At 43.9% G+C, this 24,550-nt stretch overlaps 2 protein-coding genes across 2 annotated transcripts in view; both read left to right on the forward strand.

Annotated features, from left to right (window-relative positions):
• LOC143287758 (uncharacterized) overlaps positions 1-16,735 on the forward strand; it is an 18,728-nt gene extending 1,993 nt beyond the window's left edge. Inside the window, exons 2-6 of the mRNA XM_076596026.1 lie at positions 1,028-1,855; positions 2,256-2,461; positions 3,294-3,785; positions 6,829-7,298; positions 14,082-16,735. Coding sequence (XP_076452141.1) covers positions 1,028-1,855; positions 2,256-2,461; positions 3,294-3,785; positions 6,829-7,298; positions 14,082-14,548 — 2,463 coding nt within the window. The 3' untranslated portion in view covers positions 14,549-16,735. The remainder of the gene's footprint in view (positions 1-1,027; positions 1,856-2,255; positions 2,462-3,293; positions 3,786-6,828; positions 7,299-14,081) is intronic.
• Positions 16,736-19,318: 2,583 nt separating this feature from the next.
• On the forward strand, positions 19,319-21,784 carry LOC143287771 (cytochrome P450 1A1-like). Its single transcript, XM_076596058.1, has one exon. The coding sequence runs from the start codon at positions 19,602-19,604 to the stop codon at positions 21,030-21,032; it is 1,431 nt and encodes a 476-aa protein (XP_076452173.1). The 5' UTR covers positions 19,319-19,601; the 3' UTR covers positions 21,033-21,784.
• The last annotated feature ends 2,766 nt before the right edge of the window (positions 21,785-24,550 follow it).

The raw sequence follows: 24,550 nt of genomic DNA on the forward strand, positions 1-24,550 counted from the left end.
CTGTCATCAAGGTTTATCAGTCGGTACATACATGTCATTACAGCTTTGTCACACTTGTGTACTCCTAGCTGTTTCTATCAACGGGATTCAAATTGAGGAACCTGATAATAATCTATCTGTGCTACTTGGGAATAAACTTCGACAGGATGCTGACTTTTCAGAAAAAAAATATGATAAATTATCATCTGAAAATGGATGGGAAAATGGTCGTGTCTGTCTTTAAGGGAACATGTGTGTGTGTGTGTGTGTGTGTGTCTGTGGAAATTTGGAGATGTGGGAGCATGTACGTTTGGGAATATGGGCATGTGGGTATATATATATATACACATTTGTGGATATGTGGAAATGCTTAGCTGTATTGGCGTACAATTGGAATATGAAGATGTGAGAGCAATGGGAAGATAGACCTCTTGGAATGTGGTGGTGTCGTATAAAGGATTGGGAAAAATCAGAGTTGTGGGAGCACAGAGATGCGGGAATATGGACATGTGCGAAAATGGACATTTGTGTGTGTACAAGTAGATGGTAACATGGGCATGTTGGAACATATAGCTGTCGTAACATAAAGCTTTGGGGAAAATGAGAATGTGGGTCTGTGGACGATGGGGGTGTGGGAATAGGCCTACAGGAATATAACGAAATGTAAAAAATAAATCAATATATAGATAAATAAACGGGCGCAACTGCTGAGAGCTTAAAACGTTAGACTTTCAATGTGAGGGTCCCGGGATCGAATCTCGGCAAGGGCGCCTGGTGGGTAAAGGGTGGAGATTTTTCCCATCTCCCAGGTCATACAATTATGCAGACCTGCTAGTGACTGAACCCCCTTCGCGTGTATATGCACGCCGAAGATCAAATACACACGATCAAGATCTGGCAGCCTGTTGTGCAAATGACCCCGAGTTTGTAAAACGCTTAGAGCTTGGTCTCCGACCGAGGATAGGCGCTAAGTATCCATACCATTCATTCATCCAAACTATCAATAAACCAATAAATAAATAATAGATTAATGTCGTGCCCCTTCCAGGAAGGAAGAGGAGGAGGAGGAAGAGGAGATAAATCCGGGCGCCATCAAGACACACCACCACCATGCCCAACGCCATCCCCAGCCCAAGCCCAACCCCCCTCCTCAACACCACCCTCCCCCTCCTCCTCCGAACACCCCGACATCGCGTTCTGGCGGGAGAGGATCCAGGACTGGTACCCCAGCTGGCTGGGGCGGACCTACTTCATCCCGCCCGTCCTCCTGTGCAAGACGCTCTCCGACACGGCCCAGGTGTGCGGGCAGACCGTGCAGATCCCCCAGCCCCCGACCGTCGGCCCCACGGGTCCCCGGCGGAAATCCCAACCACCCGCCCTCCTGGCCTCTGACGTTATCGAGGATCAAACCCAGCAGAGGATTCTGCACTGCATCCGCAAGCTGTCCCGGTGCCAGGGGGACGTGATGTTCGTCCTTTCTCAGCTCCGTTACGAGGACTACCTCAGCGAGCCCTGTTTCCAGGCTGCCGCCAAAACCTTGCCCAGACCTGTGGATCTGGTGGATGCTGGGAAACACCGTGGGGATTTCGATCTCCTCATCATCCACAGGCACTACGGGATTCTTGTCTGTGAGATCAAGTCCGTGGGCGCTCAGTTCTCCTCGTCGCCAGAGCTGACGGATCAGCAGAAGGCGAACATCGTTGTGGGGAGGGTGGTGAGCGGGATGAAGCAGCTGCGGAAATCTGAGGACGTTCTGCAGCACCTGGTGTCTGATCTGAGTCCCCGGGCCCCTCGGGTTCGGACCTGCCTCGTGCTTCCCAACGTCACGTCCGCTCAGCTGAGGGAGATTCTCTGGAAGAGTCCTGGAGTGTCGCGAGTGAGATCTTGATTGTTCTCGATTTTGTTGTTGTTGCTGTTGTTGTTGTTGAGCTTTTCCTTTCGTATCGTTGTTGTTGTTGCTGCTGTTGTTTTTTTGTTGTTCTTGTTCGTTTCCTCCTCCTCCTCTTCCTCCTTCTGCTTCTTGTTCTGCTTCTTGTTTCTTGTTTTTCTCCTTCTTCTTGTTTTAATTGTTGTTCTATTTGTTCTTGTCATTGTTTTCTTCTTCATCCTTTTTTTTTTTCTTTCTTTCTTTTCTTTTTGATCATGATGTTGATGTTCTTGCTGCTGCTGTTGCTGCTGCTGCTTCAGTTGCTGTGGCTGTTTTTTGGTTGTTGTTTATTCATCTATTCATTCACTTACTCTCTCACGCACTCCCTCACTCATTGATTCATTTGCAGGACCTCTGCCAGTGTCTCGGCATTGATGGCAACAGAGATCCAGTCGACTTGTGCCTGACAGCAGATCGTGTCTCTGACGCCAGCACTCCTTACGACGTCAACATCGACGTCATTGATCAACTACGTCAGTGGTGGCGTGTTCGTATGACGAGTGATGGGGTAGACCAAGCCATGACAGACTCCACATACCTGGAACTCTTGGCCAGGTGGGCGAATCATTCACATGCTTCATTCCTATCATACCCAGAGAGAGAGAGAGAGAGAGAGACAGCAAGCGACAAGCCGACAGACATCTGATACAGGCAGGCAGACAGAGCAAGAAAGAAAAAGCGAAAGAATGGTAAATGAAAACAAACAGAAAAGCAAGAAATTTCGAATAATCGGGGAGGGGGGGGGGGGGGGAGAGAACAATAGGCAAAGACTTGAACAAGCTGTTGAAAAAAGAAAATAAATAAATAACAATTAACCGTACAGGGTTCATACATACATACATTCATACATCGCATTTTTTTTCCTCAAGGCCTGACTAAGCCTAAGCGCGTTGGGTTACGCTGCTGGTCAGGCATCTGCTTGGCAGATGTGGTGTAGCGTATATGGATTTGTCCGAACGCAGTGACGCCTCCTTGAGCTACTGAAACTGAAACTTATACACACAGTCACAAGGCTACACACACATACAGACAAATTAACCCTTTAACCGCCAAGCTCGCATTAATTTTTATGCACAGGCGTGGTACAGGACCCATGTCACTGAAGGGTGACCACATCATTGGTCTGTTATCCATGAACCTACTGCTCTTAATGTTCGGTGGTAGGATAGGCCATATTTTCTATACATCGCAGGGGGAATCCCCAGCTGTTCTTAGCCACTGTCTTTTCTGCGTTTATACCACAAGGGAATTATGTACTCTAAATTGACTGGCGGTGAAAGGGTTAATACACATCAACTGTTTTTTTGTATTTGCATTTCTTTTTATCACAACAAATTTCTCTGTGTGAAATTTCGGGATGGGTGTATTATTATTATTATCATGACAGGTTCAGCGGCCCTGCCACATCCGTCAGAGTCTTCTGCGCCTTGAGGCCTCGCCTGCACATGGATGTGGTCCGCACGGAGGGGGAAGGCGTGTCGGAGACGGGTCGGCGCTTCACGCAGATCATGCTGACGCCCTTCCAGCAGGCTCTGCAGAACAGCCATGAGCCCCTGGTGGCGCTGACGGGACCCCCCGGCACGGGCAAGTCCCTGATGCTCCTGCTCAAGGCCCTGGACTGGCTCCGGGAAGGCTGGCACGTGCACATCGTCAGCACGTGGCACCAGAGCCTGGCCATGTCTCTGCACATCGCTCACCAGCTGGAGCGGACGCTGGGGGCGGGCGCCGTCAAGGGCCGGGTCCACCTGCTGGAGTTGGACCTGCTCAAAGGAGGGCAAGAGGTGGAGCGAGGGGTGTGGGCCTTGCTGCAGGCCTCTCGGGAGCGTCTCGCCGCCGGTCAGCCCTTGTGTGTGGTGCTGGATGAGGCTTGTGAAGGGAGGTGAGTGTTTAGCGGTGTGTGTGTGTGTGTGTGTGTGTGTGTGTGTGTGTGCGGGTTTTTTTTGTTTTTTTCCTTTTGTTTTGTTTTGTTTTGTTTCTTTGTTTTTGTTATGTGTTACTCTTTTTGTCACAACATATTTCTTTGTGTGAAATTCGAGCTGCTCTCCCCTGTTGTGATAAAAACAGTAATACAAGTACAAAATACAAATCCCGGGCTGTATATAATTATAGTTACTTGACTCGAAGACTAGAACCCGTGGACAACACTCGCTTCCGAGTCGAGCTAGTGGCACCATTGGACCATGCTGTGTCCGCCAGTAGTATGCCGTTGGTGAAGTAACAAAGAGCAAAATAACTGACTACCTTTTGAAACTTCCTCATGTCAATACAAGAACCCTTGGTGAACGTTCTTTCTTCTTTGCTGCTCCTCAAATCTGGAACAACTTTCCTCATCATATCCGTGAATCTTATTCTATTATATTTCAACTTTTCGCTCATCACTAAAAACTCATCTTTTTAAAACCTATCTGTGAGCACTCTCAGCTTCCTTGTTCTCCAACACCACCCATGTCAGCTCACTTTGGTTGTGTGAAGAGTGAGAAAGGGAGAGTCTGTGTGTGTGTGTGTGTGTGTGTGTGTGTGTGTGGTCATGAATGATTTATGTAATTTGTTAATATTTTTCTTTCATGTAAAGCGCCCTGAGCTCTTTGAGAAAAAGGGCGCTATATAAATGTACACTGTGATTACTATTATTATTCTTATAACGCTGTGCAGTGTTTCAGCGTAGATAGGATTTGCTTGATGATAATGGAGGTGTGTGCCGGCCTACAAGTGGCCTACGAGTAGCATGGTCGGAAGTGGTAGTAATTAAGTGGCGGCGCGTGCGTCAGTTACACCAAAACACATACACATACGCACGTACACACACGTAAACACACACGCACAAACACATACACACATACACATACACATGCACATACACACACACACACACACACACACACACACGTACGTACACACACGTACGTACACACACGCACGCACACACACACACACACACATGCACGTGCACTCACATACACGCACGCATGCACACATGCACACGCACTCACGCATACGGACATTCATGTACACACACACATGTACACACACACACACACACACACTTCATTTGCAAACAGAAATACATGTATGTACGCCCACGGGCACACAGACACAATGAAGGGAGAGCCGAGAGAGAAGGTCAGATTGAGAGACAGACAGACAGAGAGTGAGTCAGAGTAAAAGAGGCAGACAGACAGGCAGACAGACAGGACAGACAGAGAGTGAGTCAGAGTAAAAGAGGCAGACAGGACAGGCAGACAGACAGACAGACAGAGGGTGAGTCAGAGTAAAAGTGCAGACAACAGCAGACAGACATCAGTCAGACAGAGAGTGAGTCAGAGTAAAAGAGCCCATACAGACAGGCAGACAGAGACTGACAGACAGACAGAGAGTGAGTCAGAGTAGAAAGAGTGCAGACAGACAGGCAAGACAGACAGACAAGACAGAGAGTGAGTCAGAGTAAAGAGGCAGACAGACAGGCAGACAGACAGACAGACAGAGAGTGAGTCAGAGTAAAAGAGGCAGACAGACAGGCAGACAGACAGACAGACAGAGAGTGAGTCAGAGTAAAAGAGGCAGACAGACAGGCAGACAGACAGACAGACAGAGAGTGAGTCAGAGTAAAAGAGGCAGACAGACAGGCAGACAGACAGACAGACAGAGAGTGAGTCAGAGTAAAAGAGGCAGACAGACAGGCAGACAGACAGACAGACAGACAGAGAGTGAGTCAGAGTAAAAGATATACAGGCAGACAGACAAAATAGACAGAGACAAAGAGACAGACAGACAGAGTGAGACTGAGTCAGAGTGAAAGAGACAGACAGACAGACAGAGACAAAGAGACAGAGACTGAGAATCAGAACAAACAGAGAGACAGGCAGTCAGAGTTACAGAGAAACAGAGACAGTGACAGCAAAAGTAACAGAGAGCCTGGAGGCAGTAACACAGAGACATGACACAGAAACTTGAACCTTGAACAACAACAACAACAACAAAAACAAATATGAAAAAAAAAAAAAAAAAAAAAAAAACATCCACCACATTCACCACTTCCTTCTTTCTTTCTCATCCCACCAATGCAGCCACCCCAAGACCTTCTGCCACACCCACCTCACCTCCTCCTCCTCCTCCTCCTCCTTCCTCCATCTGCACTCTTCTTCTTCTTTAGCATCATCATCATCATCAACAACAACAACAAAAACATCCACCACATTCAACAATCTTTCTTTCCTTCTCATCATCCAGCCACCTTCAGACCTTCTGCCACACCTTCCTCACCTCCACCTCCTGCCTTCCTCTTCTTCGGTATGCACAACAACAACAACAAAACAACTACAACAACAGCAACAACAACAAAAACATCCACCACATTCAACAATCTTTCTTTCCTTCTCATCATCCAGCCAACTTCAGACCTTCTGCCACACCCTCCTCACCTCCACCTCCTCCTTCTGCCTTCTTCTTCGGCATGCACAACAACAACAAAACAACAACAACAACAGCAGCAACAGCAACAACAACAACAAAACAACCTCAACCACATTCAACAATCCTACTTTCCTTCTCATCATCCAGCCACCTTCAGACCTTCTGCCACACCCTTCTCACCTCCTCCTCATCCTTCCTTTGCCTTCTTCTTCTTTGGCATGCACAACAACAACAAAACAACAACAACAACAACAGCAGCAATAGCAACAACAACAACAAAACAACCTCAACCACATTCAACAATCTTTCTTTCCTTCTCATCATCCAGCCACCTTCAGACCTTCTGCAACATCCTCCTCACATCCACCTCCTCCTTCCTCCTTCTGCACTCTTCTTCTTCTTTAGCATGAACAGCAACAACAACAACAACAACAACAACAACAACAGCAACAACAACAACAACAAAAACATCCACCACATTCAACAATCTTTCTTTCCTTCTCATCATCCAGCCACCTTCAGACCTTCTGCCACACCCTCCTCACCTCCACCACCTCCCTCCTTCTGCACTCTTCTTCTTCTTCTTCTTCTTCGGCGGCGGCGGGGAACGACGACAACTCCCTACCACCACCACCACCACCACTCCATGATCTACTCCCCCTACTCCGCCTGTGGGTGGTCTGCATGCACCATGACCGCCTGCCCTCCCTCCTGGTGGAGATCCCCCTCACCCACCCCCTTCGCAGCCCTCCTTCCGTGGTGCGCGAGGTGGAGCTCTCCTGCTCTTTTCGCCGTGGTGGTGGAGGCAGCGTCTACGGCTATACGGCCCCTGCCAGCCCGCTGCCCTCCGACGGCTGCCCCACGCTGTACTTGTGGCACAGTGGTAAGGGCCATGAGGGTCACGCGGAGATTCGCCATTGCGCGCAGTGCGGGCGGGACGTGGCGGCTTTGTTGAGGAGGGAACTGCACGTGGGTGTGCAAGGTGGGTTTGTGGGTTTTCTGATTTGTACAGCATCGCCCCCACCCCACCCCCACCCCCTTCAAGACTCACTTGTGATACACTTTAAAAAAAAAATCTGATCGTTAAAATGTGTTCTGTATTTGTTATTATAATGCTTCAGGTTATAAAAAAAATAAGAAAAAAAAAAGAAAAAAAATTCCTAACCAGATTCGAACCCCGCGTGTTCGGGTGAGAAGAAATTGTCTTACCCATTACACTATCGTAGCTCCTTAACGGACTAAAATTTAATATTTAAACATACTTTTTTAAAGGGCAATAAATCGATTGCGGTATTCGCAATATGGGCACGCGCTTTGAATGTGTATAAATATGTGTACGCAATTGATTTTTCCCCATGACCTTCAGGGCATAGCCAATAGATCTATAAAGTCCACTCTTCGTATTGATTTTAGTATTTTCCGAAAAAGGCTACTTGGGCGAATGAACATAGTGAAAGCCCTGTACACTGAGAGTAAAACACACAAGCTTTTTATGTACTGACTATAATTTCAAAATGTAATGTTTAAGATGAGAAAGAACAGTTTAAAGCAAAATAAGTCCCCTAGCATTAATTACAGATTAATTTCCCTTTTTTACTGTCTGCACCAAAACGTTTGCAAAATAAATATAACTTCCATGCTGAGCAAAAGAATTTCCTGTTTGAACAGAAAATGATAATAATGACTGCTCTTGTTGTTGTGTCAGAATATCAGATCAAAGTACAAGTTTAGAGAATTAAAAAAATATATAAATACAACATTAAATGCAGTTTGCGTATAATGTGGCTTCTTTTTATTTTTTGTGTGACCATCCCAGAGGTGCAATATTGTTTTAACCAAGATGACTGGAAAGAACTGAATTTTTCCTATTTTTATGCCTAATTTGGTGTCAACTGACAAAGTATTTGCAGAGAAAATGTCAATGTTAAAGTTTACCACGGACACACACACACACACACACACACACACACACACACACACACAACCGAACACCGGGTTAAAACATAGACTCACTTTGTTTACACAAGTGAGTCAGAAAGGAAGTTCCGGGCTTGTCCTTGTACCAATTATTTCACGTGTGCACACACAGCAGCAATGTGCAAACACAAATTCAATATCTTTTTAAAATTATTATTCAAGATTGGCATAGTAGCCATTTAATCCTGGATATGCTGCACATAATATACAGACAATACAGAACAACTGAACTCGTGGTTGCCTCGTTGGGTATGTGACTCGAAATTAAAGAATGATGATGCTAGGAGTGCAAAGGATTATCACTGCGGACGATGGAACGCTATAGCGGTTTCGACAATTAAAACTTTTTCCACGTTTTCCTCATGGGTAGCATAAAAAAAAATGCAGCTACACTGGGCATCGCGAACGTGTCAAGGGTCGAATGGAAAGTTTCTTCATGAGGTTCTGTAACTATACACTCGCTGGCAAGCTATTGACCTTGGTACCCCACATGACAAGCCAATGTACATACGTATCGAAAATGGCGTTGCAGGCGATACAAGTGGAAATTTTGGAGCAAACTAGATTACGGCAGCGGCTTTTTACTGCTGAAGTGATTGAAATGCTTCAAACTGAAGGTTTCGGCATCGACAAGGATGATGAAGACGTTGAATAAAGTATCTGCAGTGAAGAAAGCTACCAACAAGAGGGCACTGACAGTGACTCAGCTTCTGAGGGCTGCGAAGAGAGGGAGGGTGGTGGGCGTACACACGACGTGAGGAGAGGGGTCAGTGGGGAAAGTACAGGGAGTTTCATTCAGTTACTTTGTGTGTGTGTGTGTGTGTGTGTGTGTGTGTGTGATTTTTTTTTCCTCACCCTAACAAATGGATCGTCTGCAGGGGAAATCAAGGGACAAAACTTTTCTTCCGGAGTGAGTTATTGATAAACACTAAGGAGTGGGTAACTCATCTCGGTCTTTGTAATAAACTGTAAATGCTAGTTGTTGTGTTGTTGTTGGTGTTTTATAGCGTTTTGGCTTCTTTGCTTTGTGCTTTCCACCAAACATTGCCCGAATGTTTGTTTAGAATAGACACATCGGCGGCTGACATAATTGCTTCCATGAATTTAGCGTGTGAGTTTTCAACAATTTCTACGCGAACGAAAATGAGAACGATAGAAAGACTGTTTTCGAATCGGTTCATGTAGCTTTTTTATAACTATAGTTTGGAATCCTATCATTTACATAGTCAAATGACACCGTTCCATCTTTTATTCTAACGACAGTCGGTAAATGATCACTGGTCAGCGTGCCTTTGATGGTATTCCACTCACAATCTGTTACAGGGGAAAATGAGAGAAGGGTTTATGGCTGATGCTTTATATCGTGATATATAAGGGGTTCTTTAACACTTCCAACATTCAAACGATGTAAAGACAATTCCACTACATTTTCAACAAAGCGATTCTTGGCCGCCATTTTACAATTACAGTGTGTCCGAAAATGAGGAATGGGCATTGGCACCACCAGCTGTTAACCATTTTTATTCATTTCCAGTTTTCCTGTGTAGCTAAGCCAGCAGCATGTTGCCATCTCATCTGACAGAATTGTATATTTCCTTGTTTTTATCTCTTTTTTTGTCACAACAGATTTTATGTGTTAACTTTGGTGCTGGGCTGTTTTGCCCAGGGAGAGCGCGTCGCTACACTGAGAACGCCACCAGCTTTTTTGTGTTGTTGTTGTATATTTTACTTCCTGAAGTTTTGCTCGTTTGCTTTCATGTGTACCTAAGCCAGTAGCATGTTGCCATCTCATCTGACAGAATTGTATATTTCCTTGTTTTTATCTCTTTTTTTGTCACAACAGATCTTATGTGTGAACTTTGGGCTGGGCTGTTTTGCCCAGGGAGAGCGCGTCGCTACACTGAGAACGCCACCAGCATTTTTTTTGGTTTTTGTTTTGTTTTGTTGTTGTATATTTTCTTCCTGAAGTTCTGTTTGTTTGTTTTCCTGTGTAGCTGTGTTGAAAAGAGAACTCAAACACTTTCGCAGCGGAACCACATGAACAATCCAAAAACAAAAACAACTACAAACAATGAAGAAAAGAAAAAAAAATCCCCGACAACCGCGACAAAATACAGTACCATATTGTTCGTTGATGTTGACAACAGTCAGTAGAAAACCACACAGTGTGAGAATTTCGATTCCTCAAAGTTAGGCTCTAACAATTTCAGAAGCGAAACATAAATAAGTTCTTGGTTTTCCTGTTTGGCATGTCATTGTGTGAAAATACACTTGCGGACACACCTACATGTATACGCACGCGCGCGCCCGCACACACACACACACACACACACACACACACACACACTCACAACACAAACACACACAACACAACACAAAGACACACACACACACACACACACACACACACACACACACACACACACTGGGGGCAATATACCAAAGCGTAGATATCTCTCGCTACCTCCCTCGTACGTTCACGCTTGACATACGCCCAAGAGGTATTTTTCAGTGCTCCACTGCATTTGCTAAAGAAGCTGCAAAGCATTGATTGTAAGGCTTACAAACTCGCTCTGGGTGGGCCCATTCTTACATCAAATTTAGGGACTTACAAAGAAGCAGGTGTTTTATCTCTTGATGAACAAAGGAAAGCTTCAGCCGCGAAATTCGTTATCAAATCTTTCGCATATGAAACATTTTCAAAAGAAGAAGCTAATTTGAGTTCACAAAAAGATTTTGCTAAAAGAGCTAAGACGATACAGTCTATGACATCCATTAATACATTTGCATCAGATATCATCAGTGCTACGGAATCAAAAGACAAGCAAATTGCAAAAGTACCTACTTTTTCACCAGTCCCTGAATGGGAGCAGTGTAAAGCTACCTTTGACATGGATTATATAGATTTATCCAAGAACCAGTCACCATTTTTGTTAAAACCTGAAGTGCTCTCCCATATAGAATATCAATATTCAAATTATCTAAAAATATACACAGACGGATCTGTTCTAGAAGATGGTAATTCAGGAGCGGCGTTTGTAATTCCTTCATTTAGAATAGAAAAATTATACTATATTGGTTGACAATATTCCATTTTCAAAGCTGAACTTATAGCCATACTTATGGCCTTAAATTATATTTCAGACATTCCGAAAACTGTAAGTGAAATTTTATTATGTGTAGACTCAAAGTCAGTATTACAAGCTATAAAATCTCCAAATTCAAAGAAGCGAATTGAGATGACAATGGAAATAAAACATATTATTCACCAACTGACAAAACAGGGCATTAAAATAACTTTCTGTTGGGTACCTTCGCACTGTGGAATATCTTCAAAGTGAGTGGATAGACCAAGCAGCTAGAAGAGCAGCACGTAATTTAGAAGGCGCAATACAACTTGACATCCATTTAGATCTACATGAATGCATTAGTTGTATAGAAAATGTATCTAGAAATCGATTTAAGAAATTACTTATAGATTCAAATAATCAATATTACCAGTGTTGTGTAAACACAAGGAATGCAGCTAATCCCAAACATTTTCTAAATTCGACACCAGCAGCACATTCAAGACAAATTACAAGTCTAATGTATAGACTTCGTTTAAATGCCTTTCGTACAAAATTTTCTAAAAATATGAAATGCATATGCGGTAAGCAAATAACTGTAAGCCATCTACTCATTCATTGTCCGAGAATAAGACAGTTAATTCCAATAGATGTAGTTGATGACTTTTCTTCCAATATTTCATTAGCCACTGAAAAGATTTTGAATGATTATTCATTGCTTAGAATGTTTTCAGAAATTTTAAACTCCAGTCACGTTGGTATCCTCCTTTGATGTATTATAATTAATGCTGTTATTTATATTTACATTGTTGTAGGTTAATACTTGTTGATATGCATATACATATTCTCCTTCCCATGACACCTCATTCAATACACACCACAGTCTCTTTAGACTTTTTCTTATAATATACTTTTCCTCTGATACATAACATGAACACTTTTTTACACTAATATTCACATGCATTCCCTTTCCTTTATCCACTACTTTACTCCTTTCCGTCTAAAAACACTTACAGTGAATAGACATTAAACTGAAGAAGAAAACACACACACACACACACACACACACACACACACACACACACACACACACACACACACACACACACAGCGAGAGAGCGGTGACACCATTCTCATACTTGAATAACGATAGTTATATGCATTTACTATTCACTTATCATTATCAGATACATATTGATGTTTTCAATAGCTACAACAACAACAACAAACAAAGCCACAAGATAGATAACAAAGTTGCAGACTATGCTGGAAACCGTTTTATTCATATACTTATACGCAGTTGAAACTTATGTTAGTTTTGCTTTACTGTGTTTACATTTTGTATCGTATTTCATCTATTCCACCGAGTGTGCGTGTGTGTGTGTGTGTGTGTGTGTGTGTGTGTGTGTGTGTGAATTCAACGTCTGTATTGATCAATCGAATGAGGTTGCAGTCAAAATACGCCTAGGGATTTAAGATACTGAAACAGGAAAGCACTTTCGGGTGTCTCTTTTTGTATAACTTTGTATTTGTATTTCTCAAAGAATTGCAATTTTGCGTTTCTTTTCATTATTCTTTGTTTCTTATGACTGATTTTCCATAGAGAAATGACGAGGGGCCTATGTGTTGTTCTTGTTGTTGTTGTTGTTGTTGTTTTACATACAACCTTATTTGACTGAAGCGAAACTTGACAAATATTCAAAACCCTCATTATAATAATTACTGTAATTATCGTCATGATCATCATGATCATCATCATAATCATCGTCGTCGTCTTCTTCACCACCAACAATACTACCACCACCACTACCAACATCACCACCACGGCCCTTCTCCTCCTTCCTCCTCCTCCTCCTCCTCATCATCATCATAACCAACATCACCAGTATCACTCACTGTATATAACACCATCATCATCGTCATCATTATTTGTACCACCACCACCAACCACCACCGGCAACAACACAGTCATCGTCACAATCACGGTTATCACTATCATCAGTTTCACCAACACCACCACCACCACCCTCCTCCTCCTCGTCACCACAGGCACCATATCATCGCTATCATATTTACCACCATCACCACCACCACCACTACGACCACCACCACTATCATCGTCATCACTACTGTCCCCATCTTTCTGACAAAGGCCTCAGTAGAGACGAGACCTATCATCTGCTGTTCCCTGCCCATAGTGCGGCCGCATTAATTTGTGCCATCAGCCTTTTGGGCTGCTTTCTCCTCTCCGGGGTCATTGACGTCGTCATCTTTTTCGTGATGGGCTTCCTTGAGGAGGAAGAGGAGGATATCATTATGAGCAGTAGTCGTTTTCATTATCTTAAGTACATAATCATCAGTAGTAATGGTAGTAGCAGAAGTAGTAGTAGTAGTGGTTGAAGTAGTAGTAGTATCAGTTGCAAATGTGACATGAGACTGTCTATTCATTCATTTATTTTATTCTATTCTCTTTTCTTTTTATTTTATTCGATTTCGTTTTATTTTGTTTTTTGTACATAGTTTTATGTCACTTGTATATCTTATTGTAAAGCATGGTGAGCCGCATTTGAGATGGAGGTATCGTGCAATACAAGCCTCCATATTGTTAGTAGTAGTAGTAGTAGTAGTAGTAGTAGTATCGTCATCATCGTCGACATCATCATCATCATTATCGTCATCATCATCATCATCACTTTTTTTTTTTCTCTCTTTGATGACAGTCGCCGGCAGACCCCGCGGCACACCCAAGGCCCCTCCCCCATTACAGTTCAGCGACGTCTTCGTGCTCTCCTACTTCGCCCTCAACGAAGCCAACGGGATCGTGCAGGGTCTGCGTCAGGCGGGGGTCCCCGTGGCGGTCCTGCGCTACGGGGACTCCGCGGCCGCGGGGCGGGTGGCTCGCGCGGAGGCGGACGAGGTCGTGGGGGCCCACCTCAGCTTCGTCTGCGGCCTGGAGAGGAAAGTGGTAGTGTGGCTGCAAGGGGATCGCGGGGCGGAGGGGGATGAGGGGGAGGGGGAGGGCAAAGGGGAGGGGGTGTGGCAAGCCTCGGACGAGCAATACGGACGGCTGTACGCCATGTCTCGCTGCACGGCGCAGCTGGTGTGTGTCCTGTTGCCTGCCAGGGCGGAGGGGGAGGAGGAGGAGGCGGTGGAGGTGAGGATGGTGGACAATCGTTCGCACCGGTAGGGAGAAATGTCGCGTGCACCAAAGACAAGGTATTATTAATCAGTCTTTTGTTTTTTTCTGTTTTTTTCGCATCAAGGAAAAGAACTTGCTCGCGATGAGCTTAGCAGCTGGAGACCAGTCACGCTCTCAAACAATGCTTGCAGGTAATGATATATAAAACACACACACACACACACACACACGCGCGCGCGCGCGCGCGCGCGCGTACATACACACACACACACACGCACGCACGCACGCACACACACACGCTCACACACACACACAGTCGCACACGTGAACATTCACACACACAGTGATCAACTCCCTGGAGCAGGTGTGAGTGAATGGGACATACAATACAAAAAAATTATACCTTTTTAAAAAAATTTTGTTATTTTTACCTTATTTATTTTATTTTATTTTATTTTTATTTTTATTCATTTTTATATTATTTTATTTATTTACGTATTTTTTATTTTACTTTTTTTTTTTTTTACTTTATTTATTTATTTACTTTTTTACACTTTATTTATTCATTATTTTTTATTGTTATTTTTTTAATCTTTTTATTTATTTTATTTTTCTTATTTCTTTTATATTTCTTTTTTTTTTCTTTTTTTTTTTTCCTCAAGGCCTGACTACGCGTTGGGTTACGCTGCTGGTCAGGCATCTGCTGGGCAGATGTGGTGTAGCGTATATGTATATGGATTTGACCGAACGTAGTGACGCCTCCTTGAGCTACTGATACTGATACTGATTATGATTATACTACATACAGTGCAGATATAAACCCAGACATGTGTAGACATGCGTCCAGCATTAAAGTTCACGGCAATTGTTCATCACTAGAAGTGCAAATATAAACCCAGATATGTGTAGCTATGCGTCTAACATTAAAGTTTTACGGCAATTGTCCATCATTAGAAAAGCACACAGATAAAAAAAAAAGAAAAAAAAAAAGATGAATGGATGTGTTGTTGTTGTTTTTTGTTGGTTTTTTTGTTTTCTTATTGTAGCTTTATTTTGGCCAATGAAGACAGTCACGTGCAGAGCACTTTAAGAAAAAGGGAAGGAAGGAAGGAAAGAAAGAAAGAAATCAAATGTGTGTACACAGTGTTACGTGAAGATACATTGCGACTGTCTCCCTTTCACGCTGTCTGAAATCCTGGTTCAGTAAACCGGTTCGAAATGGAAACCCATCTTGTTCAGCTGTACACTTTATACACTACCCAAGCTGTGAATCATTCAAATTAACTCACTCAGTACGGCCAGTCCTCTCTTCTCCTCTACACAGATCCCTCGGATGTCCAGTAGGTGTGGTATTCTTTGTCAGCATTCACGTCTTCAGTATAAGAGCCTTCCGCTTGCAATATTTTGATGATGGTAATTGGGGTGAAACACTGTTAACGTCGTCTCTTTCGCCGTTCGTATGGAGAGAGTTAAATTCTGAGATTTTTTTCAGTGGGTTATCTTTGTTTTTAACTCCACTTTTTCTGTCTGTCTCTATGTCCCTTTCTGTCCGTCTGTCTGTCTCTGTCTCTCTCTCTCTGTCTGTCTGTCTCAGTCTGTCTGTCTGTCTCTCTGTCTCAGTTTGTCTGTCTGTCTGTCTCTGTCTCTGTCTCTCCTTAGTATCCGTCTGTCTTACATACACGCGCGTGCGCACGCACGCACAAACACACACACACAGACACACACACACACACACATATATATATATATTCCTCGACTGAGGAAAGGAGGAAAATTACTGATTATATACACTTATCACTCGTTTAATACATACATATCGCTGCATAGAATTTATAGGGGCATGAGTGGAATACAGAAGGATAACTAAAACAAAACAACAGGACAGCATTGATTATTTGAACATGAAATGAAGTATGGGTGCTGTGTTCTATGACGTTTAAAGTGTACATTACATGCAGACATCAGTGGATGAAGGTGCGTGTATACAGGTGCCGATATGTTTGTGTGCATGTCTGTGGATTTGTGTGCTTGTAGCAGTGTGTGTGTGTATTTTTATGTTTGTATGTATTTGTATGGACATTGAATGATATACTCGGAGTAAGGAAATGATGATGTTTATCCATTATGTTGTTTGTTGTTGTTGTTGTTGTTGTTTTCTGGTCGTGTGTCAGTTTTTCTGTTTTTGATGTTTGAAATGAAATTAAAAAAGGTTCATTAAAAAAAGTCTTCAGAATTTGTTAGCTTGTTATATGTTGTGAAATTATTCCCTCTCCTCACAATCTATTTGATGGTGGTGTGTCTTATTCATTTGTTGGTTCGAGTCTATTCTCTACTTTTCTACATCTCCTGTATGAAATCTTATTGTGTCGGGTAACGTTAGGCGCCAAACATAGGGGACCAAACGAAATCAGAGATAATAGACTGCATTCACCTGAGTTGAAATGTTCCAGGAATAAGTTTATAGTTGATGGAGATAGGGATATTCGCTCGTGGGACAGTTGGCACACGATAAATCCACGACTTTTCCGTCGTGTGATAGTAATATTCACTGAGGTGATGGTTGGTGGAAATGACACTTCAATTCCATTTAGTGTAAAACACTCACAGGGTAATAGCGACACCTTTTCACCCGTGTGATAGTGCTTTTTACCCGTGTGATAGTGCTTTTCACCCGTGTGATAGTGCTTTTTACCCGTGTGATAGTAGCGACGCTTTTCACCCGTGTGATAGAAATACCAACAAGTCACACAGAATAACGTCCTCTGACACTGTTAAAATCATCAACCATGGGAGCAGCCAAAAACATGTCCGTTCCACACGGTGCATAACAGAGAGAGAGAGAGACAGACAGACAGACAGACAGACAGTGGTTAGATAAGCCTCTTCTCTTCTCGCGTGAGCCAGCGCAGTGTGTGAGCGAGCGACCGGTCAGCCTGTACATGTGCAACTTTGGGACAGCCACGTGTACACTACCAATCACACGACAGAGCGGGTGGTGGTGGTGTGTGGTTCATCCGTCGGGATCGACGAGGACCATCTAGTCATCCTGGGGGTGGGTGGGTTGGACTCTGTGGGTGCGCAGATGACTACCAATCACACGACAGAGCGGGTGGTGTTAATCCACCCTCTCCCTTCCCTTCCCCCCTCACGCCATCACCCACCACCACACTCTTCTTGTTATGCATTTGGGTCGGGAGGTAGGAAGGGGGTGTTGTGGGGATGGAGAGAGGGAGGTTAATAATTAACCAGCACAGTTAACATATATATAAGCATAGAGACACAACATCAGTTTCAGAATTGCCGTTCATGTGCGTTCTGCGCAAATTCAAATATTGACTGGGTTGGGTTTTTTTTGCAAGGAGAAGCAAACAGCATTGTGGTGGTATACTAATATCGTAATATATTATTTCTGGGTTGAATTCAGGTACCAAAGGGTTGTTAATTTCTTCGTTTTGGACTCTATTGACATAATTGAAAAAGCATGAAGTATTCATTCTCAGAGTGAACTAAACTACAGATTAGGCTGGATAAAAATAAGACATCGACTGTAATCTGCTCTGAGAATATTTTGTTTTATCTTATCTTATTTTATCTACTTTGAGAAGAGGACGAAGAAAAAGACAGCCATGGCTATCTCTTTGGATTTGCCTCCTTGGGACATGAAGGTGAGTGTTCATTTTGTGTTGATATTAAGGTCTGATATTTTCTGTTATGAAAAGTTCAGGTCTTATTGAAATCAGCATTACGATTTTGGACGGACAGACAAACAAACAAATAAACGAAACGGTATTGATTTTACAATAAATTCAATTTAAGGTTGATGTCATGCCATTAATGTGAGATTGGATAGGAATACAGAACAGGTTTGATAGTATAAGGCCTCTCTCTAATTTGTTCTGGGGATTGTTGATTTCATTTCTTTTCTCTTTTTTTTTTTTTTTTTTTTTTTGTCAGTAAACTGACTCATGAAATAGACTATCATGGCTGGCATGTTGCCAAGCAGGATAATAGCCGTGCAGAGTATTTCATTTCTCTTATAAGCCCTTAATATAGGATAATGAACGGAAAAGTTCCATGTCTGCTTTGCAAACGTAGAAAATGACAGTCATATTTCACGTTCATATAATTAAAGATTACTTCTGTTCCACTTTCTTATAGATAAGCTTTTTTGTCAAGTAAAACATTATCGTTTAAGATAGTACATCTTGAATCGGATACCCAGCATTAGTAGAAAGCAGTTTAATATGATGATAGGATATTATCTATTTGTTTTCTTTCTTTTGTGTGTGTGTGTGTGTGTGTGTGTGTGTGTGTGTGTGTGTGTGTGTGTGTGTGTGTGTGTGTGTGTGTGTGCACGCGCGCGCGTGCGTAGGTATCAGCGGTCTGGATGTCCTTATGTAGAATACACATGTTCAAGATCAGCTGTAGTTTATTTGAGAGTTGTTTTGCCCATCAAATTCCCTGTTCTCCCTGTTCGTGATGTTTAAGACTACGCTTTATATCTCACCTTTTTTTCGTGACATGATCTGTGTGTATCTAGTAATTTGCGTGATTCTGCCAAAGTTGAATATTCCATAATATAAAAGATAATAATAATTCTGATGGTGATAATATTATCATCACTACTACTACTGTTACTGCTGCTGCTGCTTCTACGACTACTATTACTACTACTACTACTACTACTACTACTACTACTACTACTACTACTACTACTGCTGCTGCTGCTGCTGTAGCTGCTGTTGCTCCTCCTCCTACTTTTACTACTACTACTACTGGTAGAGGAAACTGAACACCACTGACGTGACTCAACAGCAGTGCAGGGTTTCCTCTGGTGTGTGGCCTAATGGCGCCCTGACAGTAATAGCTCCTCGTGGACTGCATTCACTAAGACTGCAGCAGACGAGCCTGGGTGTCAGGTTGGGCGATGTGAGGAGTTATGTCACTAAAACGACACAAGGTATAGTTCAGTAAAAAAAAAAAAAAAAAAAAAAAAAAAAAGTACAACAATGATTTCCTAAAACTATCTGTATGCTATCATACAGTGCTTTTTTCTGTTGTGTAGGCAATCCTGGCTCTGCTTGTGGTGACGCTGGTGGCAATGAAGATGATAACAACGATGAAGAAGAAACGTTACAACCTACCGCCTGGACCTTGGGGCCTACCTCTTGTCGGTTACCTCCCTTTCTTCGGGCCCCTGCCTCACTTCACCTTCACGGAGATGCGGAAAAAGTACGGTGACGTGTTCAGCGTCAGTATGGGCAGCTGGCCCACTGTCGTCGTCTGCGGTAGTGACGCCATCAAAGAAGCTCTGGTAACCAAGAGAGATGATTTTGCTGGAAGACCTCCTTTCATTACATCTCATTTGCTGCATGACGGCACGAATTTTGCATTTTCGGCATACGGAGCGGCCAGCAAAACGCAGATGAAAATCGTTAGCAACGTCTTGAACACATTCAGCAATGCTCGCAAGAATCCCGTTGAAGATATCATTCGGTCAGATGCAAAAATTCTCGTTGAAGAGTTCCTGTCTCACGGTGGAAAGAGCTTCTGCCCGCTGGAACAGTTGTCTGTTGCTGCTTTTAGTATGGTATACCAGCTTTGCTATGGACCACACAGAAACATCCGAGAAGATAAGGATTTTATGGAAGCTATAAAACAACTTGACACCTTTACAGATTTCGCTAAAGCAGGAAGCACAATAGATGTTTTGCCATGGCTTCGATATGTTATGCCTAGCAAAATCTCCAAATTTCTGGACCTTTGTAAAATGGTCGAAGGCGCAAGAATTAACAAGATAAAAGAGCATGAGTCATCCTTCAATGAAAGGAATCTACGGGACATCACTGATGGTCTCATCCACGCTGGAAACGCCTTGTCTAAAGAAGAGAAGACACTAGGGATCGACAAAACTTTAATTCTTCAAAACCTAGACACCATATGTGGTGCTGGCACCTTCGCCGTGTCCTCCTACCTGAAATGGTTCGTGGGGCTGATGGCAGCTTGGCCTGAAGTGCAGGAGGAAGTTTTCCAGCAGATCAACGACGTGGTGGGTCAGGACAGAGACATCACGTTAGCTGACCGCACCCAGCTGCCTCTCTTGGAAGCAACAGCGTATGAGATTTTGCGCTTCGTCGGCATTTTTACACTTCCTCACTCCACCACCTGTGACACCACTCTCCAAGGCTATGACATCCCTGAAGGCACAGTAGTCTTGGTCAACGTGCACTCCGCCTTCATGGACGAGAAGGTGTGGGGGGATCCCAAAGTCTTCCGGCCCCAGCGCTTTCTGGACAGCGAGGGACAGCTGGACCGAGGCATCGTGGAGCAAGTGCCCGCGTTCTCTCTGGGACGTCGTCGTTGTATGGGCGAAGCCTTGGCGCGAATCCAGCTCTTCATTTTCACTGGCACAATGATCCAGTGTGTGAAATTCTTCAAGCCACCCAAACAACCTGACTTTGAGTTGCAGCCAAAGTTTGGCCTGACTCTGGAAATAGAGCCTTACGACGTTTGTGTCATCAAGCGGGAATAAATTGAAATGTCCAAGAGAACATGTCCAGCGAGAAGTCTGCAGAGGGCTATAGTAATACTAATAGCAATATTGTCCTTAAAACTGAGTACGCCTAACGTTTAACGAAAGAGCACAAGATTTTTTTTTTTTTTTTTTTTTGATTTTTTTTTCTTTTCTTTTCTTTTTTCTTAAAGAAAACTACGCTCGAAACCTATAAAACGGTGACCTTTGGACGCATATCCAAGAAAATGAAATACCATAATGAAATCACTACAGGCGGAATACATAAAGATGGCACAAGATAAACAATGTAAATGAACTAAAAGCTGCGCTGGGTAAAGTTTACATCGCGGAACTTTGCAAAAGAAAATGAAGCCCAAAATGTTTGTAAGTGTAACTAACTCGGAAAGATAGAAAAAAACTATTGAATTCAGATCTACGTATGTACGAAGCTCATAACGAATGTGACCTACAACCCTGAAATGACTTTGATCAGCTGTTGTCACTTGTTGATATTTTCAGTTTTTTCTTTGTTACTTCCTTTCCTTTTTTCCGTTTTGTTTTATTATACTTTTTACTTTATCAAAGAGATTTTAAGATTTCATATAAACAGTAACCTTTCTTCGGGCCGAAAGCTGTACAAAATGAAAAGGACAAATTGAACGTTGTACATTGGAAAAGGACAGATTGAAAGTTGTGCATAGGAAGAAAAAGAACAGTTTGAAAAGTGCACAAAAGGAAAAGAACAGACTGATGGCTGTATAAAAGGAAAGGTCACGTCAGACTGAAGATAATGTAAGAGGAAAAGAACAGATGCGTTCACTTTGTAATTATTCTCCTCTTGTATGCAGAATCAATTAATCAATTTCCATATCATAATATATATATATATACATATATATATATATATGTATAATATATATATATATATATATGTGTGTGTGTGTGTGTGTGTGTGTGTGTGTGTGTGTGGGCCGAGAGTCACAGGATCAACCCCTGTCCAAGCCTTGGACCAGACCACCCTCCTGACAGACAAGAAAGACATCCTTGCCTGCTGGGCAGAGCACTTCAACACTCTCCTCAACAGGGACTCGTCCGTATCAGACGAGGCAAATGCAGCCCTCCCACAGCTACCAGTCAGTGACTCGCTAGCTACCCCTCCCACAAAGGTCGAGACCCAGAAGGCCCTGAAGCTGACAACGTCAGGAAAAGCAGCAGGAGCGGATGGAATCCAGGCTGACATCTGCAAGTATGGAGGCGAGGTGCTGACAGACAAGCTGACCGCCCTGTTCCAGTCTATCTGGGAGAGAGGGGAGGTCCCACAGGATTTCAGGGATGCTTCTATTGTCCACATTTACAAACGGAAGGGAGACAAAACATCCTGCGATAACCACCGTGGAATCTCTCTCCTCTGCATCGCCGGCAAGATCTTTCCCCGCATCATACTGAACAGACTGGCTGACCATGTCTCCAACACAGTCATTCATGAAGCACAGTGTGGCTTCCGCTCAGGCAGGGGAACATGTGACATGGTGTTTGCCGTATGCCAGATGCAAGAGAAGTGCCGTGAGCAGAACAAGGAGCTCCACATGGTCTTTGTAGACCTGACTAAGGCCTTCGGCACGGTGAACCGCCGTGGTCTGTGGAAGATCCTCCTAAAGTTCGGCTGCCCAGAGAGCCTAATCCAGCTGATTGCGTCTTTCCACGATGGCATGCAGGCGAGAGTACAGGAAAATACTGACATGTCGGATCCGTTCCCTGTGGTAAATGGAGTGAAGCAGGGCACCCACACTGTTCTCCATTCTCTTCTCTGCCATGCTGATTGACGCCTTCCAAGACTGTGACCGGGGCATCTACATTCAGTTTCGCACAGATGGCAAACTTTTCAACTTGCGGCGACTCCACGCCAGGTCCAGGGTGTTTGAGGCACTGTTGAGAGATTTCCTCTTCGCTGATAACTGCGCGCTTGCTGCACATACCCATGAGGACATGCAGTTCATTATGGACAGGTTCTCAACCTCCTGCAGGCGCTTTGGACTCACCATCAGCCTCAGCAAGACCGAGTCCATGTACCAACCAGCTAGCTCACAGAACGCCAGTGCCTCCCCCCCACCTGCAATCAAGATCAATGACACAGAGATCAAGTCAGTCGACAAGTTTTGCTACCTGGGCAGCACCCTATGCAGTAACGGAGCCCTTGATGCAGAAGTGACGCTGCGCATTGCCAAGGCAAGCTCCGCCTTTGGCAGACTCAACAACAGGCTGTGGAACAACAAAGGCATCAGGCTCAGCACCAAGATGAAAACCTACAGAGCTGTTGTGCTGACCACCTTGTTGTACTGCTGTGAAACATGGACGACGTATCGCCGTCACATTCAACAACTTGAGCAGTTTCACCAGAGATGCCTACGAAAGATCCTCAGCATAAAGTGGCAAGACAGGGTCTCCAACCTCCAGGTCCTAGAGAGGAGCGGCCTGCCCAGCATCGAAAGCCTGCTGATCCAGTGCCAGCTACGCTGGACAGGACACGTTGTCTGCATGACAGACAGCAGGATCCCGAAGATGCTTTTGTATGGCCAGCTGAAGGAAGGCCACCGTGAACGTGGAAGACCCTGCAAGCGCTTCAAGGACACCTTGAAGACAAACCTCAAAGCCTGTGACATAGACATCGCTTGCTGGGAAACTGATGCCCTTGACCGCTCTCGCTGGAGGATGCTGTGCTCTAGTGGCATAAAGACGTTTGAAAACAAGAGAACGCTGGCCATTAAGGAGAAGCGTGAGCGAAGGAAGCAGGGCTCAGCTTCTGGAGACGTTTTCCCTTGCAATACCTGTGGGAAGTGCTGTGCATCCAGAATCGGCCTCTTCTCCCATAATTTATGAGGACACACACCGACAGATAAGTCTGCCTGGTTACTCATCCGTCGGACCGACGACGGGAGACTCCATATATATATCTCTCTCTCTCTTTGAGGGAGGGGTGTCCCATTCGGGGTGATCCCTTTCCTCTGTCCATGCGTCATGTCATTCTGAACCTTATACATTTTGTTTCAGACAGTACATGAACACTGTAATGTTTGGACTATAATACAGTATAACCTGTCACATAAACTAATGATCTTTTTCCAGTCACGCTCCAGGAAGATTTTAAAAGAAAGAAAGAAAGAAAGTAGTAGTAGTCATATCATAGGCTTCCGTCGGTCAGAACTGACCATGGATATTAGATCCTAGTTCATGTGTGCCCTCCTGGTACAGCCCTGCCTGTCTGTGGCTGAACAGGCCGATGCGTGAATGACAGTCTGTTATACAAGTCACACCGGCGGAGAGACTCTGTGCTGTTTAGTCTCTGTCACACAAGTTAGTCTCTGTCACACAAGTCACACCGGTGGAGAGACTCCGTGCTGTTTAGTCTTTGTCACACAAGTCACACCGGTGGAGAGACTCTGTGCTGTTTAGTCTCTGTCACACAAGTTAGTCTCTGTCACACAAGTCACACCGGTGGAGAGACTCTGTGCTGTTTAGTCTCTGTCACACAAGTTAGT

Source organism: Babylonia areolata, chromosome 1, assembly GCF_041734735.1.
Source record: "Babylonia areolata isolate BAREFJ2019XMU chromosome 1, ASM4173473v1, whole genome shotgun sequence".
NCBI classification, from domain to species: Eukaryota; Metazoa; Mollusca; class Gastropoda; order Neogastropoda; family Buccinidae; genus Babylonia; species Babylonia areolata.

What these genes read in the sequence shown, in the direction of transcription:
- LOC143287771 (XM_076596058.1), top strand. Translation starts at nt 19,602, where the DNA reads ATGAAGATGATAACAACGATGAAGAAGAAACGTTACAACCTACCGCCT.